The following is a 14,496-nucleotide window of genomic DNA, read 5'->3' on the forward strand; positions in this document are numbered from 1 at the left end:
AATTATCATCATGACTATCAATTGTAGATGCATTACACATATAATTAAAAATAGATATAATTATGTAAAATTGATCAAACACGAAATTCAGACAACTGAACCAGAGACTACAAATAAATGGACTAGTATATGAACATGATTACCCCTAATTTGAAGGCCATATATTTTTGGCAGACTTTTAACCTATATGCAGAAACAAAAGCTACCATGAAAATGAATAAATAGTGAATGAACAAAAGCAGAACCAATAGGAAGTTAATATCATACATGCTGTTTCTTGGAAGATTCATAGCAACCAAATTTTTAAATACTTCCTCTCTCTCCTTCTTGTGGAAAACCAGGAGATCATTACAGCCATCCATGCTAAATATCTCAATAGCAACAGGACGCAGCTGGTAATCACGCTTCAAGATTTCAAGAACACTATTAAGTTTCCACATACGCCAGAGATGAGGCAGATTACCACTAGAACACACTTTTTCCTTTCCCCATGCACCACCATTGTAAGCCCATGCCCTTCCCCCAATCCAGGCCTTGACGGTAGTACCCCAGGATGAAGTTGACTTAGACTGAAAATCCATACTGCCAGTCACATCCTTCTTTACACCCAAAGCCTGATCAATAACAGAGAGTTCATCTTCACATTCCTTCTCACAAATGCATCCAGAATCATCAATGTAGAAGTTCTCAATAACATACAAAGAAAGTTCCCCAATCAGAAATATGCCATCATGTTTGTCAAGACCAACAACTCGTTCACAATTATACCTGAATCTTATTTTTTCAAGAGGTTCCAGATAAGGTCTAATTAGGTATTCACCATTATCATTCAGTTCCTTATCTCCTTTATCCTCTGCAACTTTCACCTCATCAATTTTCATAGAGGACTGCCTTGGAGATCCTAGATCAGATCTGTCTTGTATGCTGTCTGTTACTGGGATGGACCCTGCACTAGACTTGACACCAAACTCCAGAGCAGAGTGAAGACTTGCTTCATTTATACTACTTGCACGGTCATCGTTCCACCCAACCCGAGCAGAGGCTACATCTTTGACATCATCAGATTCGTTGAAAAATGATTCTCCATACAGCTCACCGTCAAAGCCATTCTGTTCAGATCTATCAGCTACAAGATGAAAAAATGAATCCGAATCAGTATCAGAATCATTAAGACCATTCCTACTTTTAGTTTTTGATTGTTCTGCTTCTCCTGATTTAAACTCTCCATCTAGGATATTTTGAATGGTATCAATCTTCAACTGGCAGCGCTCAAGCTTTTTCCGCATTCGATATGGACCTTCAATGGGACAAAGCTGCCATTCAGGATCTTCAGTCTCAGAGGTTTTACGCATAGGAAATATTCCCCGTTCATGTACAAGTTGTTGAAGATGGATTTGCCACTCACTTTCAGCATGAAGAACCCAACCATACTTATCTTGACGAACAACTCTCAGCTCAGTAGACATTGCATCACGAACCACTTCAAGTGCATATCTCCGTTCATTTACCTGCTCCCAGTGTCTTAGGTCTAATTTTGAAATATCTCGAGACCTTCTCCCCATTTCCCTCTTACGACGACCTTCCATTCCTTTTATTCTCACACCAGGAAACTTTGTTGAGCCAGCAATAAATTGTACCCACATAATAGCAGCACACTGCTCCAATACTTTATTGACAATCTGTTCAGAACTCCAAAGCCACTCAAAGAAAGCAAGTAAGCTTCCAGTCAACAGCTTGTCGAAACCACCATGTAGAACATCCAGATGCTGTCCTTGGTTTGGTTTAGAAACAAGCAAGTCTTCTAATGCAGCCCTACGATGCACCAGTAGATACTTGACAATATCAACTGCCATGTTCTGTACTTGTTGTCTTTGGTCTCGAAGAAGAGAGATCAAATTTACACAAAGACAGCAATTTAGGTCAGTATCAAGATTGCTGGCACAAAATATAATTTGCCTGTGAGCAACTAATAACTGCAAGACAGTGCAGATATCAATGCCATTATCTTCTTGTGAAGAGTTTGAGAATCTCTTCCTAGGTTCATTTTGCAGACCCAAGCATAAAAGAAGATTTTCTTCTCCTATGGAGACCAAGAATGACGGCAGGAAACAATACAGTATCATTCGGTTTGTATTTTTAAGAAGTGCATGTACATAGGCATCAAGTTGTCTACTTCCTCTTGCAATTGACAAAAGACCCTTTCCAGTCGGAGCTGCTTCTTCTATCCGACCATCTTTGTTTGCCAGCTGTAGCATAGATAACAAGAATTCCAGAGTTTTCAGTGCACCAGCAGGCTGTGGAAAGGCACCCATATATACACGATCAACTATCATCCAGCACAAAGCATCCAAGTTTGTGGACCAGCGACTCTTATCTAACTTTTTCTCATCTTCCTCATCATCACGCAAAAGACGCCTTTCAAGGAAGTTCATCAGTCTACTCAGGCATAGACCCTGAAAAACTAGTACACAATCAACATCAACATACAAAGGAACAGCTTCCAAGATACTCTCTATGACTGCTGCTGCTTTTATCTGCTCAGTCACAAAATCAGAAAGCACTTCTGCCATAAAATCCAGAACAGCAGTAGCTCCAGCAGAGCAAGGACCACCCCCATAGCCAGAATCATCCATTTCAAGTAGGAGCTTTGAATTAATAGCAAAAAATGTATTTGCAGTAGATGATCCTTGAGAGAGGGACTTCAAGTCTGAGGACTGCTCGTACTCACTTACAGACACAGAAGATTCCATAGAAGGAGTGGCAACCAAGTGAGCCTTTGATTCATTATGGCCACTACTTCCCAGCCAAGATGTCAATGCAATGACAGGAGATGAAAGGGGAGTAAGAGGAATTCTGGAATTAGATCTATCAGATAGAACTGGGGAATCAAGTACAGTTAAAGATGTGGAACTCTGTGAATCAGTTGGATGAATGGGATCCACTGTGCCCTTACTGTTGCGAAAACTGTATTCATTACTGCTGGAAGTAGCTGTAGACACTTGATCAATAGCTTCAGCATCTAAACTCTGAACAGTGTTAACATCTTGAACAGATTTCATTGATTCCTGCTGGTACACGGCGATATTTATTTCTGCTTCATCATCATCAATATTATTTATGGGCACAGGCATGTCCTCAGAGCTTGTACTTACCTGCCCTTGAGCAAAGCTTCCAACACTTATGGAGGTTTTGGTAGACGGCTCCTGTTCATGAGGCATGCTAGAAAATGTATTCTGGGAACTATTAGTATCATCACAGTCATTCATGTTCTTCTCATCTGTCCTCACAGAGAGTTCTTTTGCCATCTTCACTGCAAAGGCAGCCCTGCAGGACAAAACAGTCAGACCAGTAAAACAAGAAACCATAACAGTTTTGAACCAAGAATATCAAAAGAGAGCACATTAAGCTAGGTAACCCAACCCCATTCATTGTCAACAGAATTTGAGGAAAAAATTGTAAAGCAATAGGGTAAACAAACCAGAAGGCTACTCAATACATACCTAACACAAGAAAAATAAAGGTCAACACAGCTTTCTAGAAAATCTGCCCGTCTGCATACAGCAGAGAATGGACTACACATTTTTGCCAGATCAACCATGAATCTCAGCACTGAAGTGGCAGCAGCAGGAGCAGATGCCTCCCCACCCATTAGGCGTGCTGCATACGTCTTATGCATCAGAGCTTCACCTTGAAGCTCTCCTGTTGTGTCTGCATTTCCTTCCACAAGCTCTGCCACAATGCCCACACTGACCTGGGAAAGATTGCCAGTTTGGTGGGCAATCATTGATTGCATGCTCAACCTATCAAAAGTAGACTTTGCCATTGCAATCACAGATTCCAACAGTTCTACAAATTTCAGCTCTCCATAAATTCCATCACTTGGCATAAGGGCATGAAAGTCTAGCATGCGAACTTCAGGTAACCTTGGATATACAGGCTTGCCAAATATCAAACAGAAAAGAATATAATATATATCTGGGGAATCATAGAAACTAGGAAGTACCCGTGCCAGACCCTGATAACCTCCACTAGTGCGAAATTTAAGTGAAAATGTAGGAGACGATGCAAGACAAACACCAAGAAGAGTCATTATCCATCTCATACTAGTAGGATGAACAGCTTCATCAAGGAAATATGTAATCAATTTGGATGAAACAATTTTATGCCATTGCTCGAGCAACTCTTCTAATTTTATGGTGACTTGTAGATCGATAAGCATCTCCAGCAACATATTCCTTACAATAACATGCTTCCCCATAGACTCCCGAGCTATTTGATGGCGCGGTGTCAGCTCAGGTGGATCAAATGTCATAATCACAAACCTGACAACATGTTCAAGTTCAGAAGCCAGAAAACCATCTTCTAAAATCACCCCAAGTAACACAACCAATTTTTCCAAGACAGGAATTTCAACATCACCCCTCTGCAGAGTTACAAGTAAATGTTGAACAAGGTTGATACGGCGTAAAACTGTCAGGTTATGATTCCGGTACCAATGCATTGACACTAGGTGCTCAAGGAAGCTCAGCAGTGCAATTTGAATTGAAATCGGAGCTGTTACCCACAAAGTCCAGTCTAACAACACATGTTCAACCATATCTGCATTTGACAAGACAATGCAATTTGATGTTTCAGCTTGCAAATCAGTATTTTCAAGCTCTGACATGTGACTAAAAGAATCTTTTTGAGCAGAAAAATCATCCATATCTCCATGAGATCCAGCTGAAGACAATTCATCACGAAATTTTGACAAACTAAGATCCTCAAGGCTGGCTTCTGGGATACTTGCAGGAGGTGACAAAGTAGTCTGAACATTTCCTAATCTCTTTGGTTCAGAAAATGAGGCTTCACATGCAGCAATCTGGAAAAAGATCTCAAGAGACAGCATGTCAAATAATGACATCCTACGATGCAAAAAGAGAGCAAGCAAGTGATATCCCCGATATGTCTGCATGTCTCTCACATTCTGTGGATTCTGATGAAGAGCACATGCAAGCAATGACAGAGCCATGTGCAGCATATCCCTTGTTTCAGCAGCTTCAACAAGGGCCAGGACAACAGCCATTCCACCAATTGGGGGGATAGTATCACCAATAGCACATTGCCTACAGATATAGATATCCCCATGAAGACGTCCAAAGCGTGGTATACCTGCCCCAGTGATGATAATAATAAAAAACAAAGCATTAAATAACACATAGGATTGGCCATTTAAATTATTTTCACCACGCATAGCAATGTCCTCTGAAGTTGGAGGCATTTTTTTATATAAAAAACAGATATGTTAATAGAGGGAATTACATCTGAGGGGAGGACACGAGACCCTCAAAAGAACAGAATAAAAAAAAAAGGAAGAAAAATTAAAATTAACACTCAACCAAAAAAGCCGTCTTAAAAACCCTTCCCACCATAATTTACCAAACATTTCAAGCCAGCTAATTCACTCATACCTTTTTTCACATTAGTTTGACCACCATCTAACCATATTTTGCTTCCTCCACAATCAGACAAATGTAAACCCAAATTATCTAACAAATGCTAAGCATGAAGATTCTTCCTAGTAATCTACTCTAAGGGGGGCGGCAAAATACCTTATCCATTTGCTTTGAATCCAACCATCATTTTAAAAAATGCTAATCCTCTCCAATCATTCCATTGGAGGTAGCAGGACTTATCTTAAATCCCCAAGCATATCAGATGAATTAGAAACAAACCCATAGGGTTCCCAAATCCCATCCAAGAGCAAACCAAGTCAACACTCATTGTCTGAGACGACCCCTCAATTATCTTTTTTTCCCCTCACAAGACTAACGCTCTCCCTTGTATAATCCTTATGAAGGCTCTCCCACTATACTTAAACTTCCTCTTAAGTCACTACCAAGAACATTTTGTGTTATCATACCAGTATTAATTTGCTCATCTTCAAACATTTTCCTCATTTCAACACCCACCTGCACAGCCTTCCCACGAGCGTAAACCTTGGCCCCTAAACTTATTAGAATTTTTCCTCACCAGTCAATTTTCCCCTTTAAAACAGCATTGCTCCCATGAATTTCATCCTCACGAGAATTTTGTTTTTTAGAACCCCTCTCCCAATCATCCATTGCAGAAGGCCGACTGAAAGTCCCTCTGCAGCAATTTCCTTTCCCATTAAAATAACATAATCATCCAACAACGTGCTAAACTCTTTCCCAACCTTAACGTCTTCCCCTACCAAGAATGTCCTGATTCCAAAACCTTCTCAATCTTTGATATATGAAACCACATCCAATAACTAGAGCATCCAAACATGACAGTTCCCAAAAAACCAAAGGATGACCAAAGACCATCAAGCAAACCAGTTAGCAGCAGCAATTGACAACAACTTCACCCTCCCCCCCCCCAACCCCCCCCCCCCCCCCCCCACCCCCCCACCACTATTACACACCTTGTGTTCAATCTCAGATCTTCAACAAGCCTCTAGATTCAAGACATGGAGAAACAGTGAGACAAAAAATGAAAGTTTGGATACGCTTCGTGCATGCGCCCATGCGAGAGAGAGAGAGAGAAAGAGAGAGAGAGAGAGAGTTCATCCCAAGAACACTTCCAAAAGTTGGAGGCAACCGAACCCTCTCTACTACTTCAGTCAAATTTTTCTATGTCAACCCCCACTTTCTCACCTCTAACCTCAATCAAACTACTATTCTCATTGGTGTGCTATTTTTGTCTAATTGCAAGTGCTACTAGAGATTTATTGATTTCTAGTTTTATATTTAAGAATTGTGCCGCTAATCTGTCTTAACATTACCATTTAAGTTTTTTTGCTTATGATGTTTCTTAGCTATGCAGCATTATACTCCGCAAAACACAGATTCTTATCGCCATCCGTAAAACTTTATTCTAATAATAACTGTATTTGACAATCACATAGCATGCTAGAAGTAGTTCTCCATTTTAACCAACTTAATTTTACTCTGCATGATACTTTAATTTCCCCTCCAACCAGATTGATTGATCCAAGATAACAAAGTATACTATTTCCAAGAATTTGTTGACCACGTTTTATCCCCCAAATTGCATTTAATGCATTCTATCTTCTTCGTACTTATTCTAAATCATCTAAAGTCTTTCTATATAATTCTAATTTAAACTCTATTCCTAACTCATATTAAGAAAACATTACACGCAAATAATAGAATTTCATCTTGAACATATCCAATAAGTTCATTCATAATTTAAAGCAAAAAGATAAATACTCAGAGCTGACCCTTAATGCCAACAAAAAGTGGTTGGATACTTCCTCGTTTTCCCAAATAACATATTATTATTATTATTCATCTGCCTTGTTTAAGTAAAAGGATCAAAATTCATATATAATTTTGGGAGAATTTAATTACGCACCCCCAATAGGAGAAGCAGCTGCTGACGTTGGATCAACTAAATTGATCATGGACAAGGTCCCAAAAGGTCGAGAAGCCTCAGTACATGTCCCATCAAATGCAAATATAAGCTTCTTCCCAGAGAGCTGCAATGAAAGGTTTCCTAGTCTCTCCATATCCCAGACAATGCCACTGCCATCAGCCTTTGAATTCCCTTGCTTGCTAGCACCATCAAGCCTTTGCATGTTAGAAGCCAAAGGCAAATCAGCATCTAATGAATCTAAGATGGCCATACTACCACCACCACAAGCCTGGTTAGGAACAAAACGCAATAGATCTGTGTCTTGGAAAAGCCCTCTGTATCCTCTACCAAGAATATACATGAAACATATAGAACCAGGTGAGAGTACCTCTTCAAAAAGATAGCAACATCGAAGTTTCCACGACAAGCGACTAATCCTAGCACAAGTAACCGGTGTCCCAACAGTTACTTGCAAAGACTTTCCAGCTGGAGATGGAGAATATCCTAGCTTTCCTGTGTGCCTCAACTTTCCGTTTAGATATATGTATGCAACACTAGCCTGGAATAGTCCAGCCAGAGCATTCGGTTTGCTATGAACTACTGCAAGATGATGCCACCTGCCTTCCTCTAATTCTAACCCAGAAAAAGATAGAAATGAAGAGTTGCTGGTTGCAAGTGTTAACACACCATCTTCCTGAATATAAAGTTCTGCATAGAATGTGTTCCCATTATCCACCGCACCAACAGAGAATATCCGGAGAACATGGCCTCCATGGTGCTGCCCACTAGAAGCGCTCCGCCTCTTAGAAGGTGCAGCCCTGGAAAGTTCTGTTTCTTTCGCTTGCGATTTCAAAAAATTACCAAATTGAAACCAACAAACAAATGAATAACCAGCAGCAGGAGGCCATGATCTTTCACCCAGAGACACTTGAACAGAAGCATGGCCAACCGTACTCATGTCCATCTCTATAAATGGAGACAGGGAAACATTTTCTGATGTCATATCTTCCATACAAATTAACCTCTCCATCATACTAACAAGAATATGACCCGACTTCATCAGCCTCAACTGCAGAATATATCTAATAAGCACTCGGAGTTCTGACATTGACAACCTGCCGGAAGAAATATGAAAACAAATTTCAAAACTTAGAAGACAATTTGGGTGGGTTTCAAAGAAAAAGACTATGGATGTAGAAATTTAAAGATATAAACACACTTCGTACCTATAGGCCCCAAGAACTTCCACAATTTTCAAAGCATGGTATAGTAATGGTGATGAGCCCGAAAGAAAGGGTTGAACCGTCTCCAGTAGAAGTTCCACACAACCTATACATGTAAGAAAGCAGATAATAAGAAAAAAAAATTACTATCTCAAGAAAAGAAAATTGAAGAACAGGATCAGTATTCCGCACCTACAGAGGTAAGCGTTTCCTGGTTGAAGGGGCCTGCACGAGCAAGCTTTTCAATAAAGTTCAGTATCTCTAACTGCACCTTTGGAGTAAAAAGCAACAGTGAACGTATAAGAACTTTAACAGACCCAGCATTATACACCCGTTCCTTATCAGTACTAAAAGAACCAGAAGTATTTAGAAGGAAAGCAGCAGATCCATCTTCAATCATATCTGAATTGGAAGTTTCAGGCGTTAAGAATGGGGGAAGCACCACTTCAAGAGCAAGTTCCAACAACAATTGAATGACTTGCTTCTCACACTCCACACAAAGCAAACCCGACTCCAACAGAAGATCATAAAATGTTTGGGATGAAATAACTGTATGCAACTTCGTCCTGTTAATAACATTATCACTCACTCCAGTTGTCATGACACGCAAAAGATACGTAAACAATTTGATGTAAGGCACTGAATCTGTGTGTTCCCCTTCGCTTTGGAAACCATGCAAGGTGGTTAATAAAAGAGAAAAGCCAGTGGCTTCGCCGAAGACCCTTTGAGCATAATTATTTACTCCCAACATGCGCCATAATGCTCCCAAAGTATCACATTTTGCATTATTTTGAAGCCTGTACTGGGATCCCAAAGAGCTTGTGACCATTCCACTTTTTAAAACTTCAACCAACGCACCTAATTCTTCTGGATGAGCCTGATAAAATTGAAATTTCAATGGATCTTTTTTTCTTCTTGCAAAACTATGTTCAGGAAAAGAAATGGCAACAAATATATAAATATATATCTATTTACTTAATCATGAGGATGTATATAACATTCATAATATATGACATTACACAGTCTAATGGATACAATCAAGGTCATAAATTCCTGCAAACACTATCTAAAATAAGTACAAATGAAGAAGTAAAAATTATGGAAATTAGATGCCCAGGAACAAGAATAACGTAATGGGAAAAAATGAAGAAGAAAAATGAACAAAAGGCAGAAATCCACAAACCTGCGTAACATCTTCAATAATCAAACAAGATAGTATTCGGAGGACACCTGGACGATGAATATCAGATACCAAAAAGGGGAGAACAGTGGTCACGCCATTTGCAGATCGGAAAGATGCTTGATTTGCCTCAGCTTTTTTTAATAGGGAAACCAAGCAATCCCATGCAACAGCAATTGTTACCTCGACTTCGAAGAGAGGAAACTTCCCTGAGCCAGATTCCATTAACTTAGGTGAAGAAATAATAATATCCTTGCTGTCCAAGTGTTTCTTGAAGCTGCTTGAGCTAGATTTCCTCTCCAACTTATTAGAGTTGTCATTGTGCTGGTCTTGGCCTGAAAGAAACTTGTGCTGCTTCAGATCATCTAACAGAACTTCCAGCACACCAACTTCTCTCAGCACTTTCTTATACTGCTGATCAAAAGACAAAAGTTTTACGAAAAAAGAAAGAATTGTTTGCTTTAATTCAGACGTTATCGGCTGCTGCAAGAGGCAGCAAAGTGAAAGCAGCTCTTGCTCAGGAATGCAATTCACTACAGTCACAGCATATTCAAGAATTTTCAAGATGATTTCTTGTAGAGATGGAGGAAAACCAGCCATATTAAGAATGAAGAGTGGCACAGTTCGTAACTGCTGGCACAACTTGTAATTTTCAAGATGACTTGAAAATATCTTAAACATTCTGTTTAATACTTCTGCCTGCAGCTCCCTGCTGCCAGCTTTAAGGAAAATATCTTGCAACATCTGGACAGCTTCTAGATCTTTAACTTTACTATTTCCCTTCTCCCAAAATTCATCACCAAGCCTTTCAGAAGATGATGCGGAACTTCTGCCATGTCCACTAGCCTTGGCATGAGAAGACTTGGAATTCTTGATTCCAGATGATCCTGTTGATTCAGGAGGTCCTGTTTGAGCTAAATTAACGAGAACATCGAGCAATCTGGATAGAGTTGGCAGAAGGTGTGATGAACCCTCCCCTCCTCCCATGAACTCTTGCCTTGTAGCATCATCAAATCCACGAGAACCATCTGAGGCAAAATTTGGGTCAGAAGAAGACTCCGAATGAATAGATTGGAATCCCTGATTTCTTGGCATGGTAGAAAGTATCAATGCAAACTGCACAAGGAATTGATAACCATGAGCATTGTGTATGTCCTCCCTGAGCCTGATACCACCAGCCTCTACAAGTCAAAACTGCCTCAAATCAGATGCAATAAGACTATAAGAAACAAGTAAGAAGTTTGAAAGCTGTATGATGTAATATACCAAAATTACATTTTAATAAAGTTTGATTTAACCACCAAGGATGACAGCATTTATGTCTATTCAAAATGTTTAACACAAACAGCAGAAATTTTGTACCAACTAATTGTTCACATTCATGTCAGGATTACTCGGGAATGAAAACAGGAAGTCATTACCAGGTCTATATGACAATTCCACACATTCAGGCAACAAGTCCACAATGCCCATTGTGTAGGCAGAGTCACCGCAGTCAGGATTGAAATCCTTGACAGCCATTAAAAGAACTCTAATCTGCATGCAGGAACAATAATATCACCAGGAGAGAAATACATCTCAAACACAGCACTATAAGACTTCAAAATCTATAATCCAGTGTCAGAAACAAATTACACAACAATGCAGGTTATATGCACTCAAGTTTTTGAACAATTGCAACATTAACAAGCCACTGCTTGTATTGATTAGTGAACCTAGAACTTATGACATCATTTTAAAATTCCCTGCCAATCAAAATCAAAAGAACTGATATACTCCCTTAACACACTAACAGAGTTAAACAAAGTCCAAGTTCCAACTAGAAATCCAACTTAAAACAATGAATACATCTTTCAAAACCAATTGCAATGGAAGATCCAAGCAAGAATACATCTTCAAAAAGATAGGAAAAACATCCACAAGGAAATGTCAAGTCTATTGCAAAAAGAACAACGCCAATATTGATAGCCATCAAATGAAAGGCAATAAAAAGCTAGCTACTCAAAGTAGAATATACTTGCTGAATTCAAAAATCAATCAAATAGCTTAGTTACATTCCTTACACTGATCAAAAATAGACCTCAGGCTGGTACATGGTGTGAACAATAGTTCTCAAAAGCAATACCAAATCGAATATAAACCATGCAAAATACCACAATAAGTATGTAGATACAATTGATTTTTAAAATAAATTGAAGAAAAAAATCTAAGAATATGCCAAAAAATCACAAGCAATATTCATTCCCAAGCCAAGGTCAGCAACGTCCATTTCTTTGACACTCAAAATGTTACTCTCTTTCCCACGCAAACATCATTCTAATAAAATATTACACAATTTATTATACCACAGAGATACGAGAGTTACTTGTATTGAAATTAAAAAACACAACTCCCACCCACTCAATGCACAAAGATCCCATGCCATATCATCGGTCTAGGGAGGGTGCTATGTACAGAGACTCACCGTCACAATTGGATAGGTATTTCCATTACTCATGACCTTATGGTTTGAGTGTAAAAACTTACAATTGGGTCAAGATTTATGAATGTTGTTGCTTATTATTCAAAGGAACGTCTTTCCCCTCGCCCTCAAGCTCCCCAAACCACAACAAAAAATAAATAAATACAGAGAACAGAAGAAAAATCACAGTTCTAGTTTATAAATAAAAAATTATTTTAAAAAATCCACAATCCTAGAATACCATTTTATTTCTTACTTCTTAGACACAACAACTGAAACAAAGATATAAATGCTGTGGCATACCAGATGATGTTTGCGTATATACTTGGCTGTAATTCCATTGTCATTAACCAAAAGAAGACCTAATATCTGGAACAATTGCCAAAACATGTCAATAACAAAAATGAACTATTCAGCCACAAAGATGAAGTCAAATTCTTAGTGTAGATTCGACAATTAAGCATTGATGTACAGTTACCATATCCAAAGCATAATATATGCTAACCTGCATTGCATGTCTATGAAGCTGTATGGTGTGCAAGGGAACTAGGCCATCTTTATATCGAGAGAAAACAGTCAAGGACCCATTGGCAACCATCTGAAAAAGTAACTGAAGTGAATCATCCTCAATCAAACTCTGTGCAGCAGATGGGTGGCTAGCCAAGGCTTTCATGACATGCACAACACTACCCTCAACCTGCATGAACCAAATATCATTGTTATGGTAGTTGTATGCTTATATCCAAAGCAGCTTAATCACACAACTACATTAACCCTGTGTTTGAGAACATAGGTTTTGAGTCTTGGATTTGGTGTGGATTTGGACAAAACGTAATATAAAATTGTATTGACTTTCTTCCAAATCCACACAAATCCAAATCCAAGGCTTGAAATTACATGCTCCCAACCACTACCAAAGCGGCCAGCTTCCAAAACCTTCTGTAGGGCAGGAGTCTACTCAGTCATGATATCACAAGAGGTAGTCCTATACATTTTTGTCCAACCCCTCCACTGAAATTGGATGCTTTCATCAAATTAGGAAAAATTACGGGCAGCAGGCAGCCAAAAACTTCAGTATAAGTTAACAATCAAATGCCCTGGTATATAAAAAGTCAAATATATAGATGGATCGATTTTGACTTTGGAAAGGAAACATCATAGGTTATACTAAAAGAGATCTACACTTCACAAATTTAAATTCCATATTTATAAGACATCTTTAACAAAATATACACTATCTATGAATTATCCATCACGCCCACAAAATACTAACTTCAGATTTTCATAAATTTTACTCATATCACAATAAATTATATCTACATCCGGATCTGACAATATTTCAAGGACTGCAAGGACATCTGACACAGCAGAATGGGAAGATAACAAATAATATCCAGACACTATTGAGTCTCTGTCAGCCATCCGCTCCCTTATATGCCAACCAAAGCTATTTAGCAGCCAAGCCTTGGTACTTAGAGATCATATAGCCCAAATCCAACCTAAGCCTCCATCAGGCATACTAAAATACAACCCATTCCAAAGAAAATCACGATACAAACCCAAGCTAACCCAACGGGAGTTTCTAGTATATCTCAAATCTTTTAACAATTTTAAGTTTGTAACAAGGTACTTTGAACATGGACATGAGACAATTGAAGCGGGGGCAAAATACTATACCTCCTGAATTTTGCCAAAAGACAAAAACCTGCTTTGCCATTCAAATCATGACACAGCCTGCCTGACATTTAATGACACCTATACCGCCTCCGCTAGATGTCTTAATAACAAATTTGACCCTGTGAATGGTATATGAAAGAAGCCTTAGTGCCAAAAAAATAACACTCACATACTGTTCTTAGATCGGTCTCAACGAGAGCCAACGCAAAGCTGGCCCTGCTGGATGATTTACTTGGGGGTGTACAAAAATTACTGAAAAACCATACACCAGACTGAAGCCAAACCATTTGACATTTTGGTTCAATGTTTCGGTTTTGATTTTCAGTTTCAGTTTTGAATTTTTTAATTAAAAAAAAATGATTCTCAGTTTCAGTTTTGGTTTCACAAAAATACCAAACCGCAAAAATTTAAAAACAATATAATATGAAAATATATGTTTTTAATAATACATAAAATGATACATGTACATATATATTAACTCACAATTTTTCTATTAATTTCTTACGTCAAATTTCTGTTCTTTGGTTGGATGTATAAAAATTGGAGAAGGTAAGCTTATGGAAGGAAGGCATTTA

General features: G+C 38.7%; 1 protein-coding gene across 1 annotated transcript in view; it reads right to left on the bottom strand.

The window, feature by feature from the left end:
* LOC131155193 (protein SPIRRIG-like) overlaps window positions 1–14,496 on the bottom strand; it is a 40,813-nt gene that overhangs the window by 4,971 nt on the left and 21,346 nt on the right. The window contains exons 7-15 of the mRNA XM_058108146.1: window positions 12,750–12,941; window positions 12,548–12,613; window positions 11,205–11,319; window positions 9,787–10,964; window positions 8,796–9,480; window positions 8,607–8,709; window positions 7,381–8,495; window positions 3,501–5,151; window positions 268–3,324 (exon numbers count right to left, since the gene is read on the bottom strand). Coding sequence (XP_057964129.1) covers window positions 268–3,324; window positions 3,501–5,151; window positions 7,381–8,495; window positions 8,607–8,709; window positions 8,796–9,480; window positions 9,787–10,964; window positions 11,205–11,319; window positions 12,548–12,613; window positions 12,750–12,941 — 8,162 coding nt within the window. The remainder of the gene's footprint in view (window positions 1–267; window positions 3,325–3,500; window positions 5,152–7,380; window positions 8,496–8,606; window positions 8,710–8,795; window positions 9,481–9,786; window positions 10,965–11,204; window positions 11,320–12,547; window positions 12,614–12,749; window positions 12,942–14,496) is intronic.

This window comes from Malania oleifera, chromosome 5 (assembly GCF_029873635.1).
Source record: "Malania oleifera isolate guangnan ecotype guangnan chromosome 5, ASM2987363v1, whole genome shotgun sequence".
Classification (NCBI taxonomy): Eukaryota; Viridiplantae; Streptophyta; class Magnoliopsida; order Santalales; family Ximeniaceae; genus Malania; species Malania oleifera.